The sequence below is a fragment of the Rhinatrema bivittatum genome, chromosome 7, assembly GCF_901001135.1.
Source record: "Rhinatrema bivittatum chromosome 7, aRhiBiv1.1, whole genome shotgun sequence".
In the NCBI taxonomy this organism is placed as follows: domain Eukaryota; kingdom Metazoa; phylum Chordata; class Amphibia; order Gymnophiona; family Rhinatrematidae; genus Rhinatrema; species Rhinatrema bivittatum.
The window spans coordinates 279001208-279026853 of NC_042621.1; the positions used below are offsets into that span (position 1 = coordinate 279001208).

General features: G+C 47.7%; 1 protein-coding gene across 1 annotated transcript in view; it reads right to left on the reverse strand.

Annotated features, from left to right (window-relative positions):
* Positions 1 to 25646, reverse strand: part of CFAP43 (cilia and flagella associated protein 43) — a 368309-nt gene that overhangs the window by 56308 nt on the left and 286355 nt on the right. The window contains 2 exon segments of the mRNA XM_029610740.1: positions 5557 to 5669; positions 6378 to 6585. Coding sequence (XP_029466600.1) covers positions 5557 to 5669; positions 6378 to 6585 — 321 coding nt within the window.

Genomic DNA, 25646 nt, shown 5'->3' on the forward strand with positions numbered 1-25646 from the left:
GTCTGCTGCCTGCCCTGACCTGCGTGTGCCTTTGGACTCAAGTTCTTTTCACTACCCTAGGCACCCACTTAAGCCTTGCCGGTCGCCAGAACCCAGGGGCTCAACCTGTGGGGGGAGGTGGCTGGTAAAGGTGAAGCTCCAGACTGTCCTGTAACAGGGCGCATTCACCAGCTGCCGGCACAGACTTTGTAGCTTTGCCTACGAGACTGCATTAACTACATTGCAGCACCGAGGGCTCACACCCTTTCTACTCTTCACAGTTTGCTGAGGCCATTAGCTCGGCGGACTCATCTCCAGCTTCCACTATCACCAGCTTAGCACTCAAGCTCCAACAGCAGCAGGGTCAGTTGAACACTATGGCAAATATCTTCAGGGCACTGAGGTCCAGCCTGCTCTGGCTTCTACTCCAATACCGGTAGTACAGCATGCATCTCCTATGTTTCAGATGGAAATCCACTGAAATGTAGAGGCTTCCTTAACCAATGTCAGATGCAATTCGAATTGCAGGCACCCTTGTTTCCAAAAGACCGAGTCAATGTGATTTATATTCTCTCCTTGTTGGGCGGTCTTGATCTGGCTTGGGCCTCACCCCTTTGGGAAAGGGCTGATCCACTGTTGGGGGATCTGATGTGCTTCCTGCAAGAATTCCAGCAAATTTTCGATAAGCCAGCTGTACAGCTTCCAAGGTGTCTGAACTCCTGCAGATTAGGCAAGGTTCTTGATCTGTGGGAGGATACACAGTACACTTCTGCTCTCTGGCCTCTGAACTTTAGTGGGGCAGTGCTAGCCTGATTACGATTTTCAGACAAGGACTCTTAGAGCGCATTACAGATGAGATGGCTACCTGTGACCTGCCAGATATGTTGGTAGGCTTGATTAGCCTAGCCATATGGCTAGACCTGAGGTTCCAGGAACCTCACAGAGAGAGAGGCTTGGCTCGCTGCCCTGTCTGCCTCGCCCTGAATTTCCAGCGTCCAATAATTTCCCGTTTTCCCTGGAGCTGGGGCCAGCACCAGCAGAAGCTATGCAGGTGAATCGCCTCAAGCTGTCAGCAGAGGAGAAGCAGAGGCACCATAACCTTAATCTATGACGATACTGTGCTACATCTGTGCACTTCCGCAAGTTGCTGTCCAAATAAGCCGAGGAACTCAAGGATCTAGGCCTGGTGGGAGAGGCCGCTCTAGGTTATCCCTGCACCTCTCCACAACTACTAGTACCAGTATGCCTTTATCTTGGGGACATTCATGTTGATACTCTTGCCTTTCTGATACCAGCACTGGTGGCAACTTTATCCAGGAGGTTCTGGTCCAACACTACTGCATGCCAATAGTACCTTTGGACACCCCGCTCTCAATCTCCTCCGTTTACGGAGAACCGTTGCCTGGACATGTTACAGGAGCCACAGTACCACTAACCATTCAAACAGGGATCCTACATGGAGAGCAAATCAGCCTCTATGCATTGCCCAAATTATTCAATGCAGTTATCTTGGGCCTGCTGTGGTTCATTATATATCAGCCCCACATCGACAGGACCACGTTGCAAATCACCAGATGGAGCCCTTGCTGTCATAAGCAATGCCTCAAAGTATCACTTGTGGTGCCTGCAGCTCAAACAGTTACAACAGAGCTCCCAGGTCTGCCACCATAATATACCGAATTTGCAAATGTTTTGAATAAGCAGCAGGTGGAGGTCCACTATAGACTTGGTCCCCAGCAAGATTCCACCCAGACGCAGAGTATACCCACTCTCAGCCCTTGAAACAGAGGCTATAACCAAATATAATCAAAGAAAATTTGGGCAGAGGCTTCATTCGCCCCCTTCCTCACCTGCAGGGCCGGATTCTTTTTTGTAGGGAAGAAGGATGGGTTGTTACATCTGAATACTGATTATCATGGTCTAAACTCTATTACCACGAAGAATCGCTATCCCGTTCCTTTGATCTCCGAGTTCTTTGACCACCTTCGGAGCATGCAAACATTTATCAAGATGGACCTTCAGGGGGCATACAATCTGATCAGAATCCAAGAAGGTGACAAATGGTAGACTGCTTTTAACTAGGGATGTGCATTCGTTTGCGACGAAATAGGAAATATCGTCTATATTTCCTATTTCGTTGCATTTCGGGGAAGGGGGTCCCCGAAACGATAGAAAACCCCACGAAATTTTGTGAGGTTCTGTTATCATTTTATTTGGGGGGGGGGGGAGAAAGGACACATAAAAAATAAAAACCCAAACCCACTCCAACCCTTCAGATTTAATTAGTTACAATCCCCCAACCTCCTGACCCTCCCAAAACTTGCCTAAAGTCCCTGGTGGTCCAGCGGGGGTCCCAGGAGAGATCTCCCCCGGCCGTCGGCTGCCACTAATCAAAATGGTGCCGATGGCCCTTTGCCTTTACCATGTGACAGGGGCTATCCTTGCCATTGGCTGGCCCCTGTCACATGGTAGGAGCAATGGATGGCCCGTGCCATTTTTTAAGATGGCACCGGCCGTCCATTGCTCCTACCATGTGACAGAGGCCGGCCATTGACATAGATAGCCCCTGTCACTTGGTAAAGGCAAAGGGCCATCGGCACCATTTTGTTTACTGGCAGCTGACAGTCCGAGAGCGGGAGATTGCTCCCAGGACCCCCGCTGGACCACCAGGGACTTTATGCAAGTGTTTTTGGGGGGTCGGGAAGGTGGGGGATTGCAATTAATTAAATCTGAAGGGTTGGGGTGTTTTGTTTTTTTTCAGTTCGGGCCAGCAGAAAAAAAAGTCAGCCCAAACCATGGGAAACGAAATTTCCCGCAGCGGGCCGATAACGAAGGCCGAACCGAAAGGTTCAGCCGAATCACATTTCTACTTTTAACATCCATGACGGACACTATGATTATCTAGTGATGCCCTTCAGGTTGTGCAATGCCCCCACTGTCTTCCAATTCATGGTAAACAAGCTATTTTGGATCCTCCTCTACTTCCCTGTGGTAGTTTATTTGGATGATATCCTTGTCTTCTTGAAGTCTTTGTCAGAGCACAGACATCATATGAAATAGGTCCTCCAGAGAGTTTGGGAGCACCACCTTTCCACCATGTTAGAGAAGTATAACTTCGAACAGGAGGAACTCCCCTTCTTGGGATATATTATCTCTTGCCAAGGCCTACATATGGATCCAGATAAATTAAAAGTCATACTGGAGTGGCCTTGGCCCATGCACCTTAAGGCACTGCAGCACTTCCTGGGCTTCACAAATTACTATAAGCAATTTATCCATGATTATTCCTCCTTGGTGGCCCTGCTCACAGCCCTAACTAAAAAGTGCTCAGACATCAAGAACTGGACCATGGACACTATCCAAGCTTTTGAGCATCTCAAAGAGGAGTTCACTCTTGAACCGTGCCTACATTACCTAGATCCGTCAAAGCCATTCATCCTGAAGGTAGATGCGTCTACCCTTGGGGTAGGCGCTGTCCTCCTACAACATAACTAGAATCGTACACTCATGACCTGCTCCTACTTTTCAAAAAAGTTCTCCGTGGCAGAGAAGAATTATGCCATTGGTATCCTGAGCTATTAGAGGTCAAGCTAGCCTTAGAAGAATGGCAACATCTGCTGGAAGTTGCCAAGCACTCAATAACTATCTATATGGATCACAAAAACCTAGAACATCTAGAAGACAGGGGAGAGGGCTTTGGAGGGGGATATTATTACAGCCACCATTCACAGGACCTTTCCGCAACCAGCATTGCTTACCTGCCCAACACTCAGATTCCTGACATGGGCTGGAGGCCACTATTCTCTCTCGATTTGGCAGGATGCTGCCAGTCAAGTGCCACTGCCAACTACGGCCCAGAACATCACCATTGCTGCACACATCCCTCCTTTAAAGGCCCCACAGTAGGAACTCGCTCCAGGTACACTCCAATGATGTCAGCCCTGCCGGGCTATTTAAAGCAGGGTCCCGTAGCAGGTCCTCTTCTTAGTAACGGGTCTCCTGCCTAGTTACCACAGCATTCCAGTATTCCAGATTCCTGCCTTGCCTTGTCCAGCTTTGCCTTGTCCAGTCGTGCCTTGTCCAGCCTTGCTTTGCCTGGCTTGGCCTCATTATATCTGTCTTGTCCCATGTCTTCTGTGTGTCTTGCCCCTCCCTTGGCCTGACTCTCTGGATCTTGACTCCTTGCTTGGACCTGACCACGAGTGCCTGCCGCCATGACTTGGCCTTTTCCTTGGAGCTGACCACTCTTGCTAGCTGCCTGACTCAACCTTGGCCTGTTTCTGACTCCATTAATCTGCTGCCTGCCCTGTCCCGGGTGTGCCTTTGGACTCTAGTTCTTTTCACCAGCTGGTCACCAGAACCAAAGGGCTCAAATTGCGGGGGAGGTGGCTGGAATAGGTGAAGTTCAAGACTGTCTCACTACAGGGCACATTTGCCAGCTGCCAGCATAGGCCTTGTGGGTTCACCCATGAGGCTGCGTCAACTATGCTGCAGCACAAAGGGCTCACACCCCCGCCATCCTTCATAGTATGAAGGAACTTATTGCCTCTCGATCAGGATAATTTATGATTAAGTTCAATTCAACATGAACTGTCAACTTCATCCAGCATGGGGAAAGGGGCTGTCAATTAAATACATACCGACCTGTCCAATTTTAACTAAACATTGGACAGGTCGATATGTATTTGTTAACTAATCGTTGGACAGGTCGGAATGTATTTGACCAACAGCTCCTTTCCCTGAATTGGATGAATTTAAATATTTGGTTCACAGCTCCTTTGCTCATGCTGGATGAAGTTAACCGCAGATGTTGAATTGAATATAATCATAAATTATCCTGATCGGTAAGTAACAAGTTCCTGCACACTCATCAACTCCTGAGGAAGAAAGAATGTTTCAATTGAAACATTGCAGTGTCAGGTTGCTGTTTTGATTTTTACATCTGTTTGTGAAACCCCGACCGAATATATGATTTTCTTAGATTATGTAGTTTTTTAAAACAACAATATATGTTGGAGCATGACAATTTGAGAAAATAGGTGCAATTTTTATGAGCAACTTTTTTAGACTGCCCCAGTTTTCTCTTGCGATATAAGAAAAAAAACAACAAAATGAAGTATCCTTCTGATGGACTCAATGACCGTTGATTATAACCTTATTCTATGGACATAAGTCATAAATTGCGTTTGTGCAGTCCTTATGCCATTTATGATGGTCATATTTTCACAACACTTTTTTGATTTTGGTTTCCTTCATTTTGTTGTTTGTCCAAACGAATCTTTGTTTTGGGTCTCTGTCCTTTTTCATTCTTAACGTTGTCAATTGCAGTACTGAATTCATATTTTGTCAGAAAGGAGCTCCTACACATTTACAAGTCACCACTGGTGTCTCTTGCTGCTGTGAGGTGCTGAGAGCAGAGCCCAGATATTGGCTTGGATCTGAGCATCAGGCAGTGGTGACTTTTCTGTGGCACACCTGACCAGATATGAAGGCACACCAGTGTGTCATGGCACACTTGTTGGGAAACACTACTGTAGACCTATTTGATCTCAGTTTTTTCTTCTCCAGCTGAATTACCCATTTAGTTCTTGCAAGATGATCTCAATGTCTTGACGTAGATTCTCATCTTCCTCTACCTTCTTCTGGAGAAATGCCTGCATTTCAGCTAAAGTTAATGCCTTCCTTTTCACCTGACGAGAACAAAAACAAAATGACAATACTTAAAGTTAAGACCACTACAACGCTATGGATTTCTGGGAGCAGGCAGCAGTGGGCAAAGAAGCAATGGGTGTCTGCACATTTGTCTAAAGCAAAAATGGCAAACTCTAGTGTTGCAAATAGGTCTGGTTTTCATGATTTCCACAATAGCTATTTAGGATATACGCTTTTATATATTTGATCCAAGAACAGGTTAATTTGCATAATTTGGCTATCCAGTGAACCAAACTTGTTTGTGTCATTTGAGGACTGAGGTTCGCCTTCTTTGGTCTAAAGAATCCTTGTAGAAATAGGAACTCTGCTCTTACTTGTGGCTGCTGTCTTGGAATCCCAAGCACAGGCCATAATTTATTTAAAAAATTAAATGAAATAGTTCCATGAGACAGTTAAAGCAAGGGTTCCATGTCTTAAATCTACTTTTTAACCCTCCATCCCCTGACATTGATAATTCCCCTTCTTTAAATTAGAAAGCAAAGCTACTCAACTGATCGTACATAAGTAATGATTTAAACTCCTCAAGATATACACAGTGTGTAACCTGCAAAGGCGACATTCTAATCAAATTTGGTTTTCATATAGAAAATGGTCTTCAAGCTAGATTTCAGAATATTACATTTTGAAATTTTCTTTGTAACTATAAGAAAAGGCATTATCAATGCAAATGAATACACTTTACGCACTTGCTGTTCATAGTCTACTTTGGCTCGTCTTGCAATGCAGAAACGTTCCCAAGTTGGTGGCTCAACAATCTCTGGCATGTGCTCGGGGGAATCTAGGTCATCCATAGCTTTTAATAATTGGGCAAGTGCATCATCATAAGCTTTTGCTGACCGAGGGCGATCTCCAAAAGGGCTTATACTGTCAGTCTGAGTTCTCATCCGCTGAACCCTAGAATTATCCACCAGGAAAAGGGCATTATAAATGACACACAAGCCTTTATTCTCTAGCAGCACAGCATCTGTCTGTATTACAGGAAAGCAAAAGGAAAATTAGTTTCTTACCTGATAATTTTCGTTCCTGTAGTACCAAGGATCAGTCCAGGACACCTGGGTTGTGACTCCGCACCAGTAGACGGAGACAGAGCAAGATCTGTCGGGCTCAGCCATATATGGCCACTTGCCTGTCACAGCCCCTCAGTCTTACGTTATGTCAAAGTAGCAAAAAGGACAGGAAAACTAACTAGGTAACCTATCCCCAACGGGAGCAACTCCAAAAACCCCAACTGGAACAAAACTCTCAACCGAGAAAGCGAAACCAGCAATCCGAATAAAAACAGAAAACAACGAGTGGACTCTCCGTTTCTTCAGAACAGCACGGGCGGGATCCTAGTCTGATCCTTGGTACAATGTCAACACAAAAGGTATCGCCAACTATCATATATATTATTATCTACTGTTTGCCAGACAGTGTGTTATTCAAATAAATCTTATCTTGCCATGAAACATCCAAAGAAAATTTTTTTTGAGAAACAGGACTGCATCAGCAAGCCAAAGTCAACGTGCTCAGGAAAACCTCACTGAGCCGTCCGGTCTTTTCGATCATCTGCAGCCTGCACATAAGACACATACCATCCGGTATTGAATTACAGCATGTAAACCTCTTATTTTTTTATGTTTTTTCTTTTTACTATTTTTCTTATTTACTTTTATAATTCCCTTTTGTTTCAAACAGGGTAATGATCTTGAATCACTATTCTCTAGCGACTCAAAACATTAGTGTCCTTCTTTTTGCCGGTACAGGTATATGTAGCCCAATTTCAATGATGTCAAAAGCTGTCTTAGAAGCTGACTCGACAGCGGCCGTGTTTCGCAGCCATACAGCTGCTTCTTCAGGAGTCAAATGTTTCGAAGTTAAACTCTCTTTAGAACAGGACGTGAAGTCTCCAAATGTTCCTATACAGCAATGCCGCCCATGAAGCAGCGTGCGAACGGGTCGAATGAGCCCTGAGACCCTCAGGCACCGGCTTCCCCCGTACTATGTACGCGGAACCAATGGCCTCCTTGAGCCATCGTGCAATCGTAGTCCGGGAAGCCACACCCCCACGCTTTGGACCTGAGAACAGGACAAACAGGTGATCCGTCACCCGGAACGGATTGGTGACTTCAAGATAGCGGAGTAGGGCCCTCCGGACATCCAACCTCCACAAATCCTGCATCTTTGGTCCCGACGTCTCATCGACGGGAAATGCGGGAAGCTCAATGGACTGATTTAAATGGAACGCCGAAACCACTTTCGGTAAGAAGGAAGGGACCGTTTGTAAAGAGACTCTGGAATCCGAGATCCTTAAGAACGGTTCCCTACAAGACAGCGCCTGCAACTCCGAGACTCATCGTGCCGAAGCAATTGCGACAAGAAAAACTGTCTTCAACATGAGATCCTTGAGGGTTGCCCGTTTGATGGGCTCAAAAGGAGACGAGCACAACGCGAAGAGTACCCAACTGAGGTTCCAGGACGGACAGGGATGACGCAATGGAGGACGGAGATGCTTAGCCCCCCGAAGAAAACGCACAATGTCCGGGTGCAGTGCCAAGGAGCCCCTATGCCCCTTGCCCCTCAGACAACCAAGTGCCGCCACCTGAACCCGAAGGGTACTACACGAGAGACCTTTAGCCAGACCAGCCTGAAGAAAAGATAGGCTATCGGAGACGGGAGCTGAGGTAGGATCCACATTGCGCTCCGCACACCAGGCATCAAAGACTACCCAGACGCGAACATAAGCCATGGAAGTAGACTGCTTTCTGGCCTGCAACAACGTGGCGACCACCGCATCTGAATAACCTTTCTTCTTCAAACGCTGCCTCTCAAAAGCCATGCCGCGAGACAGAAGTGATCCGCATCCTCCAAACAAACGGGGCCTTGACGAAGGAGCCCCGCCAACCCCTGAAGATGAAGGGGAGATGCTACCGACAACTGAATGAGATCTGCGAACCACAGGCGTCGCGGCCACTCCGGCGCCACCATGATCACTTCGGCCGGATGCAACTCTATGCGTCGAAGAATCTTGCCGATCATCGGCCAAGGAGGGAACACGTACAGCAATATGTCCGTCGGCCAAGGCAGAACCAACGCGTCGACGCCTTCGGCCCCTCTCTCTCTCCGGCGGCTGTAAAACCTGGGCGCCTTTGTATTCTGCCATGTGGCCATGAGGTCCATATGTGGCGTCCCCCACCTTTCGCAAATGAAGTGAAAAGCCTCCTGCACCAATTCCCACTCTCCGGGATCCAAATAATGATGGCTGAGGAAGTCCGCCTGAACGTTGTCGACGCCGGCAATGTGAGATGCCGCTATGTTGCTGAGGTTGTGCTCTACCCAGGATATCAAGAGCTGCGCCTCCTCCACTACTAGTGGACTTCTCATCCCCCCCTGACGGTTTATGCATGACCCAGTGGTGGCATTGTCTGACAACACTCGAACCGCCTTTCCCCACACCAGCGGCAGAAAGGATTGCAGTGCCAGGCGTACTGCCCTGGTCTCTAGGCGATTGATGGACCACTGAGTCTGGGCCGAGGGCCACCTGCCCTGCACTGACTTGCCCTGGCAGACCGCTCCCCAGCCGGAGAGACTGGCATCCGTGGTCACCACCGTCCAGTCGGGCACTAGCAGGGACACTCCACAAGTCAAGTGGTCTGCTTCTAGCCACCAGTAAAGACTGGCCCTCGCCTGGGCCGTGAGCGGAAGCGGTAGATGAAACTCTTCTGACACTGGCTGCCAGCGGGAAAGCAACGCTGATTGCAAAGGACGCAGATGAGCAAAGGCCCAGGGGACCAAAGCTAGCGCTGATGCCATAGAACCCAAAACCGTCAGATAATCGGAGACCAGTGGAAGCCGAAGAGACAACAATCAGCGCACCTGACTCTGAAGCTTGCAGACCCTGTCCTTAGACAGAAAAACTTTGCCCCTCCTCGTGTCGAACAGGGCCCCCAGATACTCCAGAGACTGGGTGGGAATGAGATGACTCTTGTTGAGGTTGACCACCCACCCCAGGGATTGCAAGAGGGCAAGGACTCTGTTGACTGCCTGACGACACTGAGCCTCGGACTTGGCTCGAATCAACCAATCGTCCAAGTAGGGGTGTACCAGGAACCGCTCTCTTCGAAGCTGAGCCGCAACCACCACCATCACCTTCGTGAACGTTCGGGGAGCCGTGACCAGACCGAAGGGAAGAGCCCTGAACTGATAATGCCTGCCCAGAATACAGAACCTGAGGAACCGATGGTAAGACGGCTGAATGCCGATATGGAGGTACGCCTCTGTGAGGTCCAAGGAGGCCAGGAATTCGCCGGGACGGACCGAGGCAATCACCGACCGAATCGTCTCCATTTTGAAGTGTGGAATGCGAAGGCATCTGTTTACCCCCTTCAGATCTAAAATTGGCCTTGAGGTGTCGTCCTTCTTTGGCACGATGAAGTAAATGGAGTAACGGCCTTGGCCTCGCTGCTCAAGAGGCACGGGGGATATCGCCTCCAAGGCTTGCAGGCGTTGAAGGGTTCCCCTTACTGCTGCGCACTTTATGGGACACTTGCAGGGCGACACCAGGAACTTGTCTTTCGGAGTCTGTGCAAAATCTAATGCGTAACCGTGATTTATCACGCTGAGGACCCACTGATCCGACGTTATTTTGGCCCATTCCTTGGCAAACAACTGCAGCCGAGCTCCCACGTTTGGGATGAACGACTGGAGCTGAAGCGAGGGATGGACCGACCGCATCTCATTGGGAGGCCTTGGACCCCGTTCCCCCTGACGACCGAACCGTTTCCCTCGAAAAGACTGAGGCCATGAGGATGATCGGGAGGAACCCGACCGGTAGGAAGGGCCGGCAGACCTCTGGGGACATGACCTCCTGTTTCCATGGAAACGGGATCGGCTGGAGAAGGAGGACCGGGCCCTAGACCTATCCTCGGGCAGCCTAAAAGCCCTATTCTCTCCAAGGGACAACATCAACTCGTCTAACTGTTTGCCAAACAATAATTTCCCTTTAAACGGTAGTGCCCCTAGGTGAGCCTTGGACGACCCATCCGCCAGCCAATTACGGAGCCAAAGGAGACGACGGGCCGAAACCGCCGAGACCATGGACCTGGCTGAGGTACGAAGAAGGTCATGGAGGGCATCTGCATTATACGCTATTGCCGCCTCCAGACGATCCGCCTGCGTGGCCTCCTCCTCGGAGAGGTCTGCATTGGCCTGAAGGACCTGAGCCCAGCACAGGCTGGCCCACATGGCGAAGTTACTACAGATGGCTGCACGGACCCCCAACGCTGAAACTTCGAAAATCTTCTTCAGCTGTATCTCTAGCTTTCTGTCCTGTATGTCCTTGAGAGCCGTGGCTCCCGTGACCGGAATCGTCGACCGCTTCGTCACAGCGGACACCGCCGCGTCCACCTTCGGCAGGCGGAGGAGTTCCAGCACATCCTCTGGTAACGGATAGAGCTTATCCATAGCCTTGCTTACCTTCAGGCCCAACTCCGGAGTGTCCCACTCGCGGAACAAGATGTCCGAAGCCGCGAAATGGAACGGGAAAGCTACCACTGGCCCAGTGAGGCCCAGCAGAACCGGATCCATGTTAGCTCCCTGCCTGGAAACCACCGGCGGGGCCTCCACCCCCAGCTCCTGGAGAATAGCCGGGATAAGCGGGGACAGCTCCTCTCTGCAGAACAGACGGACCACCTTTGGATCATCTCCCTCGACGGCCGGTGTTCCTTTCCCCGCACCCGGCTGAGAAGGATTTTCATCCGCCACGCCATCGGCCCCCCCCCGGGGGGCTCCTCTGCCGGGTAATCCTCATCCGGTGACGTGGAGTCGGACTCCGTGTCCTGCGGGATCCCCCGCAACGGACGCGTTCCCCTCGCTGCGCTGCCGTTAGGGCCCGCCGTGGATTTCCTCTTCCGGGATCCGGCAGGCCTGCCAGATCCCTTCGCTGAACCTGCCTTCCCTGGCTTTCTCTTGCGCCTTTTGTATTTTAGGACCTTGCGCAGAAGGAGCGCAAAATCCGAAGAATAGGAGGACCCGGAGCCCGCGGACTCCTCGCCCCACCGGACCCTGTTGGGGACCCGGCCCCCCGCGCCTCCCGCGGGCCGCTGCTGTGGTGAAAGCGCGGGAGGCATGCCGCCATCTCTGGCTGCTTCCCTCGTGGCTTCTCGGCCTGTGGCCAAAATGGCCGCCACTCCCATGCTGATTGGAAACGGGTCCGCTGGGCCATTGGCAGCAGCAGGGACACGCGGTAGCGAACACGCCGCCCGGGACCGGCCCCTCCGACCGACCCCAGATGGACCCTCACCCCCGGAGACGCAAACGGAGCAGACACCGTCGCGAGAAAGGCGCGCGCTGAGCCGCATGCACGGCAGACGGAACCCCTCGGCATGCGGCGTGACCGGGAAGCAAATAAAATAACAAAAATAACAAATAATAATGACAAAAATGTATTTTTTATAAAGCGGTATATAAACACTTTTAAATAAATAAATAAAAAAAATAAATAATAATAAATAAAAATAAAAATAAATAAATAAAAATTAAATCTAAATACAAGTCGCGCGAAAACGGCCCCCCCCCCCGAAGCCAACGGAGAGCTGGCACGAAGCGAGAGAGCCTGCGCAAGTAAAACAAACCAGACTTTTTTTTTTTCTGAAAGCTGCCGCTGTCCCCGGTCCTGAGGCTCCTGTTCCAGCAGGGGTGAGTGAACCGGGCTCCCCGGTGTCACCCCCGACGCTGCTACTGCACCAGGCGGGTCCTCGACCCTAGCAGCGGCCTCAACCCGGGGGGGATGGTCCCCTCAGAACCTTCCAAGACCCCCCTGGGAGGCAGGACAAGCGGGGATCTACCCTCTCTTCACAGAAAATCTTAACTTTTTTTTTTTTTAAACCAAAACTACTCAAAACAACCAACCCTGCTATCTAATACAGTGATTTTCAACCTTTTTTGAGCCGCGGCACACTTTTTACACTTAAAAAATCCCGGGGCACACCACCAACCAAAATGGCACAAAATGACACTAAAACAGTACATATTATACATATGTTTAAAAATATAGATTCTAAATGTATCTATACTCATTCAGTGTGAAACCTGGGCCTGTTTCGATGAACACAAAAGGGATATCCTGGCAGGAATGGTGGAAAGACACACACGAAGCTCTTCCTCAACAGTTCTCAGTCTCTCCCTGTTTTTAGTTTTTATGGCAGTCAAGCTTGAGAAGCCCAGCTCACATAGATATGTGGTTGAAAATGGGAGCAATGTCAAAATAGCTTTGTTGGCCAGAATGGGGAACTCCTTGGCAACAGATAACCAAAAACTGTCTAAAGGAAGATCAGCAAACTTTAGCTTTAAACCGCGATCTTGCTTCAGTTCAATGAGTTCCTCTTGCTCCTTTAAAGTCATGTTCTTTCCAGCAACGGATAATGAACTGTATGGGTCCCTAACCCAGTCAAGGCATTCTGTGAAGGCTGAAGAGAAATAAAACGACAATTTCTCCTCAAGAGTTTTCAAATGTCTGCCAATCACCTCGCACATTGCAGCAGTGTTGCCATCATGCAGTTTCTCGGTGAGCGGGAACATCTGAAGGTTGCCACCCTGAACATGTTGTTGCCAGAGCTGCACCTTAAACGGAATCCGTTCATTTTATCAGTGCTTGTAAGCAGGTTTTCATTTCGGCCTTGCATCCGTGTGTTCAGTTCATTCAGATATTGAAATATATCAGCCAGGTATGCCAGCTTTGTACACCACTCATCACTTGCAAGCAGCTTTGAAAAATCGGACCTCTCGTTTGTCAGAAATATTTTAAGTTCCTCTCGCAACTCATACACACGGGCCAGCACTTTGCCGCGTGACAGCCACCGGACCTCCGTGTGGAGCAATAAGATTTTATGTTCCGCTTCCATTTCTGTACACAAAGACGCAAATAAGCGACATCGCAAAGGTCGCATCTTCACAAAGTTCACTATGCGCACAACATCATCCAACACAGGAACTAGATCTGCTGGTAAGGTCTTTGCAACGAGGGCCTCACGGTGCAAGAAACAGTGGGTAACAAGAACATCTGGGTTTCTTTCTTTAACCCTACTTACAAAGCCTTTGATGCGCCCGACCATGGCTGCGGCTCCATCAGTGCAGACACCTGTGCAGTTTTCCCATGTAAGCCCACTTTTATCAAGATATTCCGATGTGACCTGGAATATTACCTCTCCTGTTGATTTTTCTGGCAGTGCCTTGCAAAATAGGAAGTTTTCTCTAATGGCTTCTCCATCCACAAAACGCACATTGGCCAACAGCTGACAATGTCCACTGATATCCGTCGACTCATCAAGTTGCAAGGCAAATTTCTTACTGATGCGCACCTTTTCCAAAACAACTGTTTCAATGTCAGCAGACATGTCATCAATCCGTCTGGAAATTGTGTTATCAGAGAGAGGCACTTTAGCTATCTCTTTGGCTGCGTCAGGGCCAAGCATCTCATTTACAATAGCTTACAAGCTGGTAGTATTAATGTTTCTGCCACAGTGTGAGACTTTTTGATTTAGCTATGAGTTCAGCAACAAGGTAGCTAGCTTTGAGGGCTCTCTCATTTACCTGTGTGCTTTTTCTCAAAAAAGTTGCTTCTTTCTCATTGTTTGTACGTAAGCGTACAAAATACTCCATCGGCTTGTTTTGAACGGAAGAGTGTTTCGTTTGGAGATGGCGTTTAAGCTTGCTTGGCACCATGGCGCTATTGGATAGCTCTCACCACACACCAAGCACAGTGGTGTTGGTGCTGTCGCATCCCCAGTGAAAGTAAATCCAAATGAAAGATAGCTTTCACTGTATTGCCTTGAGCTCACCGTCTTGTCTTTTTTCTTTTGTCGACCTCTCATACTAGGGCCTTCATCTAGGTCAGAATTGTGTCCAGGGTCCTGTTCGGCATTTGCCTTTTCCATTCTCAAATACTTCTCCATCACTGCTGAGATAGTGTGCGCAGCCACACACTAAAATAGAAGAGTATTACATTATCTGCCACACTTAAAGGACCTCTGCCAAGCATATACTGCAATATAAAGGGGTACAATGAGAAATACTATGGTCATGAGGCCAGAGTACATGTACCAGCTCGGTGATGTCATTAAGTCGCGCGAGCGTTCAAAGCTCGCGCATGTGTTATTGTACACGGCTCCTACACTGTAGGAAGCGTGACTGCGCATCGTAGGGTAGGGGTCAGGAACCTTTTTGGCTGAGAGAGCCATAAACGCCACATATTTTAAAATGTAATTCCATGAGAGCCATATAATATGTTTAAAACTAAATATAAGTAAATGTGTGCATTTTATGTAAGATCACACTTTTAAAGTACAATAAGTCTCTGAAAATATTACACCAGGCCTTAAGACACCAATACATCTCCTATTAGGAAAACGGACCAAGTCAGGCTGCTATAGAGTCCTACACAGAAACTACACGCCAGCAGAAAACCTCACCTGAATCACGTGCTGTCCCTCACCTAACATAGAATAAAGAGACCAAAACGCATAACAAGAAGCATACAGAAAAAAATGAATTGGAACTGCAACAAGCCAGAGTCTCTGTATGCAGTGTAACAAAGTAAAAAAAGAAACATCACCCATCCTTATAAAACAAATCAAGAAATATAAAATCATCAGCAGTAAAACTGTACTAACAAAAAGAACATATTTCGAAACAGCTAATGAGTGGAATATCCAATAATTAAAAACACATATAAAACATTTCCAGATACCAACAAAATATTTCAAAATAGCAGACCACAAGACCCAGTAATGAAAAATAATAAGGATACAAAAATTTTTTTGCTCTGCATACCTGGGAACGTTTGATATCCAGGTGTCCTGAGATTGTTTCTGAATTAGCAGGAGGTGGGGTGGTTTGCTTGGAACTTTCTCCTCTCTCAGTCACATACCAGCGCTCTCTCTCACACTGGCTCTCAATGACACACCTATACACACATGCTCTCAGTACTCACATATACACATGTTTTTTCTCACTCACTTATATAGGCTCTTAATTACACATTTACACACATGCTGTCTATCTTTTCATGCTTACACACACACACAGGCTTTCAATCACATAAATACATGCTGTCTTTTTCTCTCACACACAGACTCTCATTCACATGCTTACAAACATGTCCTCTCTTTCTCTCATTTACACAAAGGCTCTCAATCACATACTCACATGCTCCATCACCTAAACCAGCTCTCAATCACACACAGACACACATGGTCTCTCTCTCTCATTTAAACACAGGCTCTCAATCACATACTCACATGCTCCATCACCTAAACCAGCTCTCAATCACACACAGACACACATGATCTCTCTCTTACTTATACACACAGGCTCTTAATCATACATACACATGATTTCTCTCACACACAAAGGATCTCAATCATACACACATACTCTTTCACACAAACAGGTTTTCAATCACAAACTTACACATACAGGTTCCCAATGGTAAACTTACATTCATGCTCTCTCTCTCTCTCACAGGCAGGCTCTCAATCACAGACATACTCTCTTTCACATGTACAGGCTCTTAATCATTCACATACATGCAATCTCTCACTCTCACACACATACACACACACACACACACACACACACAGAGGCCCCCCCGCGGCCCGGAAGAGGAAGTGAAGAGTATCGGGTGCCTGCGTGGCAAGAAGAGGCCACGCCAGTGCGCTTGGCATCGGCCCGAAGAAAAGAAGACTGCAGCGCGGCTCGGAGGAAAATGAAGAGGTTCAACCGCGGCCGATGGGACTCCGCCTCCGCGAGGGCTGTAAGTAAGAGGTGAGCGTTGGGAGGAGGCTGCTGCTGCTGCTCGCGAGTTTCCGGGGTGGGGGAGAGAGAGAGTGAATGAGCGAGTTCACTCTCTCTCTCCCCCACCCCGGAAACTCGCGAGCAGCAGCAGCCTCCTCCCAACGCTCACCTCTTCATTTTCAGCCCTCGCGGAGGCGGAGTCCCATCGGCCGCGGTTGAACCTCTTCATTTTCCTCCGAGCCGCGCTGCAGTCTTCTTTTCTTCGGGCCGATGCCGAGCGCACTAGCGTGGCCTCTTCTTGCCGTGCAGGCACCCGATACTCTTCACTTCCTCTTCCGGGCCGGGAGGGGGGGCGAAGAGAGCACGCCGGTGCCGCTGACTCCAGCTGTCCTGCCGCGTTCTGCCCGGGCTGACAGCATTTTAAGCCCAGGCGGAGGAGGACCGGGGAGCAGCTGGGTCAGTGGGAAAGTGTGGCGACTGTCTGCGAGCCAGATGCAGCCCTCAAAAGAGCCATGGGTTCCCGACCCCTGTCGTAGGGGAACAAAACACAGGGGGCACTATAGTTTGGGGAACTTTCCCCGCGGCACACCCGACCATGTGTCGCGGCACACTAGTGTACCGCGGCACACTGGTTGAAAATCACTGATCTAATAGACCCAGGGAATCAGAGGCTGTGACCAAACCTGCACCATCTACTGGAGACAGAGTAAGACTGAGGGGCTGTGACAGGCAAGTGGCCATATATGGCTGAGCCCGACGGATCTTGCTCTGTCTCCATCTACTGGTGCGGAGTCACAACCCAGGTGTCCTGGACTGATCCTGGTACGTACAGGGAACAGAAGCACAGAATTACAAGCTATTTTAGGAAAAGAAACATTGTGACTCATGCTACATTGTCATATCAAACAGTTCCCACTATAAAGCCTCTATACAGTCTGGTCTTGGTTAAGTGATATCATCAAGGTTGCTGCAGGACTGTGGTCTGTTGCTGCATGACACATGTCAACACTTTTATAATTAAAGAAACTGAGATAATTATTTTCAAAGCAGGGCATCAATATTGTCATAAATAAATCAAAAGAATGTGAGATCCTCTAATACTGTAAAATGGTATATTATAGCAAATAATGTGGTAGAGAAGGTGAGCGGTATACTGAAAGATAATCAACCATGTAGCAATAGGTATTGCACTAGAGATTTTGTGGATCCTTGTAAGAATGATGGGATCAAACAGTCGAGGTACTTTTCAAGCATTTCCAAAATTTGTATTCATGACATGCAGAAATGTATTTGTCCCCCGACACGGACCGTGTTTCCCCACAAGGGCTGCGTCAAGAGGGACCAAAGCCCAAGGAATTCAACTGTCAAAGAATAACAAGAGGTAAGCAAGGATCCATAACAAAATAAACAAAATAGAGCAGGACACCAGGTGGCAGAACCACTGCTTGGAGGGAACTGATAACAGTGTTTGTACAGGAGAAAGTTAAAGGAGGGAACAGAAAACAAGAAGGAAAATAATAGTATTCAATGAAGACAATGACACAGTGTACATTCAACATATATAAATATAACATTAAAACATAATACAGAGCCTGTTAGGCAGAAGCCTAAAGAAGGAGAACAATATATCAGCAGAGAAAAATGGAAAATGAAATAAAGAAAAAACATACATAATAATAACAAATTAACATATAAAATTGACACATTGTAAGTGAAAATCATAATACAACTGAACAAATGGCAAAGAAATCTGAAGTCAATTAAATTAAAGGAGGAAGGAAGAGGAGGGAAGGGGAGGGGAAGAGTCAAGAGAGAGAGGGGGGAGGGGAAAAAGGGGGAGGAAAGGGGAGTAGGCGAGGCATAGGATCAACATGTGTGACAAGAATACCTAATTCTATTGAGTCCCAGTAATCTTCAAAAGAAGTCAGCTCCATGCACTATTCATGAGAACAAACGAAGAGAAAGTTAGCGTAAAGCCATAAAAACAGAAGAAGGGACTAAGGAGGCGAGGACTAGGGCCAAGAATACGTACCATATAGAAGAAATGCTAAGATAAAATGGCGATTTAACTTGAAGAGGGCAGCTCTTGGGATAATCTGAATAAAACCAAAACAGAATGAAATCAAAGAAACGAGGAAAATCGAAACCAAAAGATGGACAGGGCATGCATAACTACCACACTGCTGGAGAGACCGGGGTTAATGTGAAACCATGGCTAACAGCCATCTTGTTCAAAGGAAAAACAGTTAATGAGCAGCAGCAAACCAGAAAGTGCGGCGCAGGTGAAAAATAGCAAAGCCGCAGTGTGAAGAAACTAATAATCGCCAAGTACCTCAGAGACGGCCGCCTGGAAAAAGATTGAACCGGGTGTCAGGAAAGGCACAAACTGAAAGAAACAGGAGCAAAAACAAAAGCAGGGGCATGAGTAGCGGCAGTAAAGACCTAGCATGACCATGGGCGAAAACCGCAAGGGGCACCCATCGCAGTAGGACTGGGTCTGCTTGAAAATTACCTCTAATGACTGTTGATTCCATCACTCTTACGAGGATTCACAAAATCTCTAGCACTAAACCTATTGCTACATGGTTAAATGGCATATTATGCCATTATTGAAGATCTACTTTCCAACTGGAAGAGGAAAATGCTAAATTACTATCTATTCAGGCTTTTCATCACTTGACATTTTAGAATGATAAGTGATTCTTGCTCCATTTTATTATTTATTTATTTATTTATTTATTTATTTAATTAAGTATTTTTATATACCGCGGTACTTTGGACTATCACCTCGGTTCACAAGTAACATAATGCAGCAACAGGCTTTACAAGAAACACATAAATAGTAAAATATAGCAACAGGCTTTACAAAGCAAACTCATAGTATAACAGGAACTGAATAACATAAGTGATATAATATGGCAACAGGCTTGACAAGGTAAATTCATAAAAAGCAAGTGTTGCTTACCTGTAACAGGTGTTCTCACAGGACAGCAGGATTTTAGTCCTCACATATGGGTGACATCACAGGATGGAGCCCTGTACGGAAAACTTTTCTGTCAAAGTTTCTACAAAGCTTTGACTGACACTGGCACACTGAGTGCACTGAGCATGCTCAGCCTGCAATTATCCCTGTGAACCACAGGTGTCTCCCTCAGTCTCATCTTTAAGCTAAAAGCGCAAGCAAAACTAAAATAAAAGTAAAAACGTATACAGACCCAACTCCGCGGGGTGGCGGGTGGGTTTCGTGAGGACTAACATCCTACTGTCCTGTGAGAACACCTGTTACAGGCAAGCAACACTTGCTTTCTCACAGGACAGGCAGGATGGTAGACCTCACATATGGGTGAGTACCGAGCTGAGGATGCCCGCGAGTGCACCAAATGCACCCAAGACGCACAAAAGGCACAATGACGGGGGTGGAATTTGGAACAGAGGGCATCCTGAAACCCTTAACTGGTTGGTGGAAGGATGTTGGGTAGTTAAACCGAAAAGAATAAGAGTAGACAGACTGGTCAAACATGGAGCATGCCAGCTGGTCGTATCTAAGCAATAATGGGCTGCAAAGGTATGGAGAGAGCTCCAGGTTGCAGCCTGATAAATATGTACAAACAGCAGCGGCCGAGGGGAAGCTATTGAAGCTGGGACGGATGCAATAGAGTGTAGTTACACACAGTGTTATAGTGAAATGCCTGCTTGTTGGTAGGAAAAGAGATACAGACCATCAATTAGGAGGAATAGGTCTGTTTGCCCACTGGAACTAGCAGCTTGACTCTTGCCACAGAAGGAAAGAGTTAGGTGGAATTCCTATGGAGTGTAGTGCGATCTAGATAGAATGCAAGTGCACTATTACTGTCCAAGGAGTGGAAAAAAACCCTCTCGCTTTGGTGAGAGAGAGGTGTTGGGAAAAATGGGCAGAGTATATCCTGAATAAGGTGAGATGCAACGTCTACCTTAAGAAGGATATGAAGTTGAATAAGTAAAACCACTTGGTCACGGAGGAACGCAGGGTCGAATGAGTATGTAACAAGGCGTGTAACTCACGGACCCTGTTGACAGAAATGACATTTTTGAGGGAAAGAATTTCCCATGCCAAACTGTGAAATGAGAGGAATGGAAAGGCTTGAACGGAGAATGTATGAGACTTATAAGCACGAAATATAGGTTCCATTCCTTGACTAGTGAAAACAGAGGTTGCTTGATCAGTAGGGATGTGAATCGTTTTTTGACGATTTAAAATATCGTCCGATATATTTTAAATCGTCAAAAATCGTTAGGGCCACGATACAATACCAATTCCCCCGATTTATCGTCAAAAAATTGTAAATCGGGGGAAGGGGGAGGGCAGGAAAACCGGCACACTAAAACCCCCTAAAACCCACCCCGACCCTTTAAATTAAATCCCCCACCCTCCCGAACCCCCCCAAATGCCTTAAATTACCTGGGGGTCCAGCGGCGGTCCGGAACGGCAGCGGTCCGGAACGGCCTCCTGCAATTGAATCGTGTTGTCTTCAGCCGGCGCCATTTTTCAAAATGGCGGCGCAAAATGGCGGCGGCCATAGACCAACACGATTCGACTGCAGGAGGTCGTTCCGGACCCCCGCTGGACTTTTGGCAAGTCTTGTGGGGGTCAGGAGGCCCCCCCAAGCTGGCCAAAAGTCCCTGGGGGTCCAGCGGGGGTCTGGAAAACGATCTCCTGCCGCGAATCGTTTTCCGTACGGAAAATGGCGCCGGCAGGAGACCCCCAGGGACTTTTGGCCAGCTTGGGGGGGCCTCGTGACCCCCACAAGACTTGCCAAAAGTCCAGCGGGGGCCCGGAACGACCTCCTGCAGTCGAATCGTGTTGGTCTATGGCCGCCGCCATTTTGCGCCGCCATTTTGAAAAATGGCGCCGGCTGAAGACAACACGATTCAATTGCAGGAGGCCGTTCCGGACCGCCGCTGGACCCCCAGGTAATTTAAGGCATTGGGGGGGGGGGGGGTTCGGGAGGGTGGGGGATTTAATTTAAAGGGTCGGGGGTGGGTTTTAGGGGGTTTTAGTGTGCCGGCTCACGATTTTCACGATACTTTAAACACCCAAACGGCAACGATTCACATCTCTATTGATCAGTGGATAATCCATGGTAAACTGATTCAGAAGGGGTTTACCGTTAATCGGGTATCCCCACTCCCAAATGATACACCAATTGGAACAGAGGTGTACCTATGTGGAGGATGTCTGGGGAGCAGAATCCGAGGGAGCAAGAGAAAAGAGTGGTGTAAAAAAAAGAAAAAGGGTAATACCCTTTTGTATGCGTCATGTGGTAAATCATGCCATTTTGAATGGTAGGATTTATGTGTGGAAGGTTTTGTGACGCTACCAGTACCTAAGAACATCAGTGAGTCTACGATTTGAGACTGACTTGTGAGAAGGCGAATTGGTTACTGGTGTGATAGATTGAGAAGTATGGGAAGCATACTGGTCTCGGCCAGGACGTGGGCCTGAGGAACGTGAACCCCATCCCAGTTCAGCATTAGAAGAGTGCTGGCTATGAGAGGCAGCGGAAGAGACACATTTAAGAGGCCCTTGATGGAAGAAAGGCGTCTATGGGAACGCATTGGAAATGTGTAGGGACTAGGGAGTAGAATCTGTGCACCGTATGGTTCAATTCGGATGCAGAGGGCAAGTTCGGTTGACCTCAGTGCTAGATGACACCCTTTTGCAGAGAGTAGCGCTGGATTTTTTTTTATCTCCAGTCACTTTATCTTGCTGGGTTGAACCAGGAAACTGAGTGGACCTCTTTTTACTAGTACTCTATATCCTTATGTTCTGGAATAGTTGTTCTATTTATTATTTGTATGCATATATTTTATTTATATCATTTATTTATTTATTTAAATACTTTTTGATATACTGATACTCAAGACTGGTGTCTTATCGTACCGGTTTACATTGAATCAAGGGGTAACCAATTAACTATGAAAATAAATAAAGTTACAAAGAACAAGGGGTTTACAGGATGGGAGAGTAGAGAGCGAAAGCAAACAATTAGTATAATAAGTTATACATAACTAAGTTTAAAATAACGGAGTTTAACAAATAAACGAATGTAGCAGGCTTAGACAATAGATTAGTCTTTAGGTCTATAAAGTTGCCGGTGCGAGTGAGGGAGGGGGAGGGAGGGGATATGTGAGAATGGATTGCATAGCTGTGCTGTTCGTATGGTGTCCATTAAGGGAAGGCTTGGGTGAACAGCCACGTTTTTAATTTCTTTCTGAAAGAAAGCGGGCATTGTTCCTGTCGAAGTTCCGGGGGAAGAACATAATCATGATATGATTATGTTCTTGTCATTGTACAATACTCTTTATATTTAAATGTACAGTGGTACAATGCTTTTTTGCTTCTGTATTTACACACACTGTTATCCTTGACAGGTTTTCAGTCTTTTGATTGGTCAATTTTGGATCTTTCTGATTGGTAGTTTGAGATCATTTGACGCCTTTTGAAAAAGATATGTACACTGCTCTTCTCAATGGTGTTTCCATTTACTCTGACACTGTATACAGATTGATGTATATGGGCTTTTGTTGACAAAAACAGATATGACTTACTTGTTCCCTTTTCTCTGGTAGGTACAGAGGTTATTTTTGAAGTATATTGGGGCAGATTTTAAAAGGGTTATGTGCGTAATATGCAAAATAGGCTCGGCGACATGCGCAAGCCCCGGGATGCACGTATGTCCCAGGCCTTGAAAAAGGGGGCGGGGAATGGGCGGGGCAGTCCAGGGGCGGGGTGGAGGTGGGGCCGGAGCCTCCAGGCACAGTGGCCATTTGCCGCTGTGCCCAGGATCGCGGGCTGGCCGTTGGCCGGCGCACGCAACCTACGCCTGCCCGGAGGCAGGTGCAACTTCTAAGTTAAAGGTAAGGGGGGGGGGGGGGGTTAGGTAGGGGAAGGGGGGGGGGGGAGGGGGGGGGGGGAGGGGCGGAAGGAAAGTTCCCTCCGAGACCGCTCCGATTTCGGAGCGGCCTCGGAGGGAACGGAGGAAGGCTGCGCAGCTCGGCACGCACAATGTGCACAAGTGTGCACCTCCTTGCGCGAGCCAACCCCGGATTTTATAACATGCGCGCCAGGTTGCGTGCACAAATCTATTCCCGTGCCTAAATCTTAAAATCTGACCCATTGGTTCTTAGGGATGTGCAAGAGAAAAAAATTCATTTTGGGGATTTTTTTTTCCCCACCAATTTCATTTTCTGGATTGTTTGATTCATTTTCATTTGTGATAAAAAACAAATCAAACAAATTAAAAGAAAATGAAAAACTGGCCTAAAAATGAAAACATGAGGCCTCCTGCCCACCTGTCTGAAAAAATACCATGGCTGGGATCCCCCCCCAGCCCTCACTTACCTGCTCTAGAAGGGATCTTCCAGCCTTGGCCTTGCATAGGCCGAGAGCACAGTAGGTCACCATGAGCTTGGTCTTCTCAAGACTGCGGCTTCAGCCTGACCTAGATACCAGGTTCTGATTCTGGGATCTCAACCAGGACCCAGACCTGATGCTGCAATCCAACCCAGAAGCCAGGTCCCCATGACAGGGCCTCAGACCAGCCCCAGCGCTGATGCCATAACCCAACATAGGGGCCATGTCCTGATGCCATGGTCTTGGACTGGACCCAAGCCTGATGCCACAACTCAGCTCAGAGGCCGGGACCTGATGCTGGGGCCTCAACCTGACCCAGAGGGTAGGTCCTAGTGTTGGGGCCTCAGCCTAGGCTGGGGCCTGGACCCAGGCCCAAGGCTGAGACCTGTCCCAGAGGCTGGGTCCCGATGCTGAGGCCTCAGTCTAGGCCGGGGCCCGGACCCATGCTTGACACCGTGACCCAGCCTGAAGGTCTGGTCCTAATCTGGGGCCTCAGCCCAGGCCCTGGCCTAGGCTGAGGCCCCGGCATTGGGACCTGGCCTCTGGGTCAGGTCCCAATGTCAGGCCTGGGTTTGGGCCAAGGCTCCGGCATCAGGACCTGGCCTCTGGGCCAGGTTACAGCATCAGGCCTGGGTCTGGGCCCTGGCCTAGGTCTAGGCCCCAGTATTGGGACCTGGTCTTTGGGTCAGTTCTTGGCATTGGGCCTGGGTCTAGACCTGGGCTCCGGCATTGGGATCTGGGCCTTCGTCGGATACCCAATGGATAAGATAAGGGGTTTTTTTTTGTTTAATTTTTAGGGGTCTCAGCATTAGCCCGTGCCTCCACTGAGACCCTGGTGTCATACTCATGCCTAGGCTATAGCCCCTGCTTTGGGCCGTGGCCTATGCCCTAGGTGAGGCCTTGGCTTCGGGCCAAGGCCTAGGCCCAAATCATTAGTTTAAAACAATATGAATGAATAAGATTCATTTCATTCGGGGGGAGGGGGTCTCAATTCATTTCCAGGCCCCTGAATGAAATGAATTAGCCTTATTTGTCATGTTTTGCAGTTTTGTTTTAAACAAATGCACATCCCTTTTGGTTCTTACACAGTTTTATGTTCTCTTTTAATGATATGTCCCTTCCGATGCAGCATGTCCATGTCAGAAGACAAACCTATCTTTATGAACTCTGTGAATATCAGTGATTCAAGGATTGAATAAACCACTTTGGATATTGGAAATGCTTTGTACCTTGTTTAAGAGCTTACTTCAAAATTTTGGATACGATATATTCATTTATGACTGTTGCACCAGTCTTTGTTTCACTATAAGATCTTGTAGAACATTTCCTAGATGCTAAGATAACTTTGTCTATTTCAGAAGGCAAATGCAGAGAAGACAGTAGCTGACTTTCAATGTCCATGCAGTCAGAGGCAGAGATTGAAGGATGGGATGTAAAAGATTTCTGTTGCACTATGTGATCAGGAATGGGAATATGTGTAATCTTATTGGATTTCGAACAGTTAAGCACTTTAGTTATGGAAACCAAAGAGGGGCTGTCAAAATCATTTGCCCCTCTTCTCTTTCTAACTTCTAAATTGTCTTGGTTATGAGTGGAATTTAGGAAAGGCAAACAGCAGTCCTTGATCCCACATAACTTTATTTTATTTAAAATTATTTTTGAACTGCCACTTCAAAAGATCATAGCAGTTTACAAAAAATAAAACCATACATAATCAAATTAAACTATACAGGCTAGCTAATGCATTACATAACATAAAAAAAACGCAGGTCAGGTGACCAGAGCCTAAGCG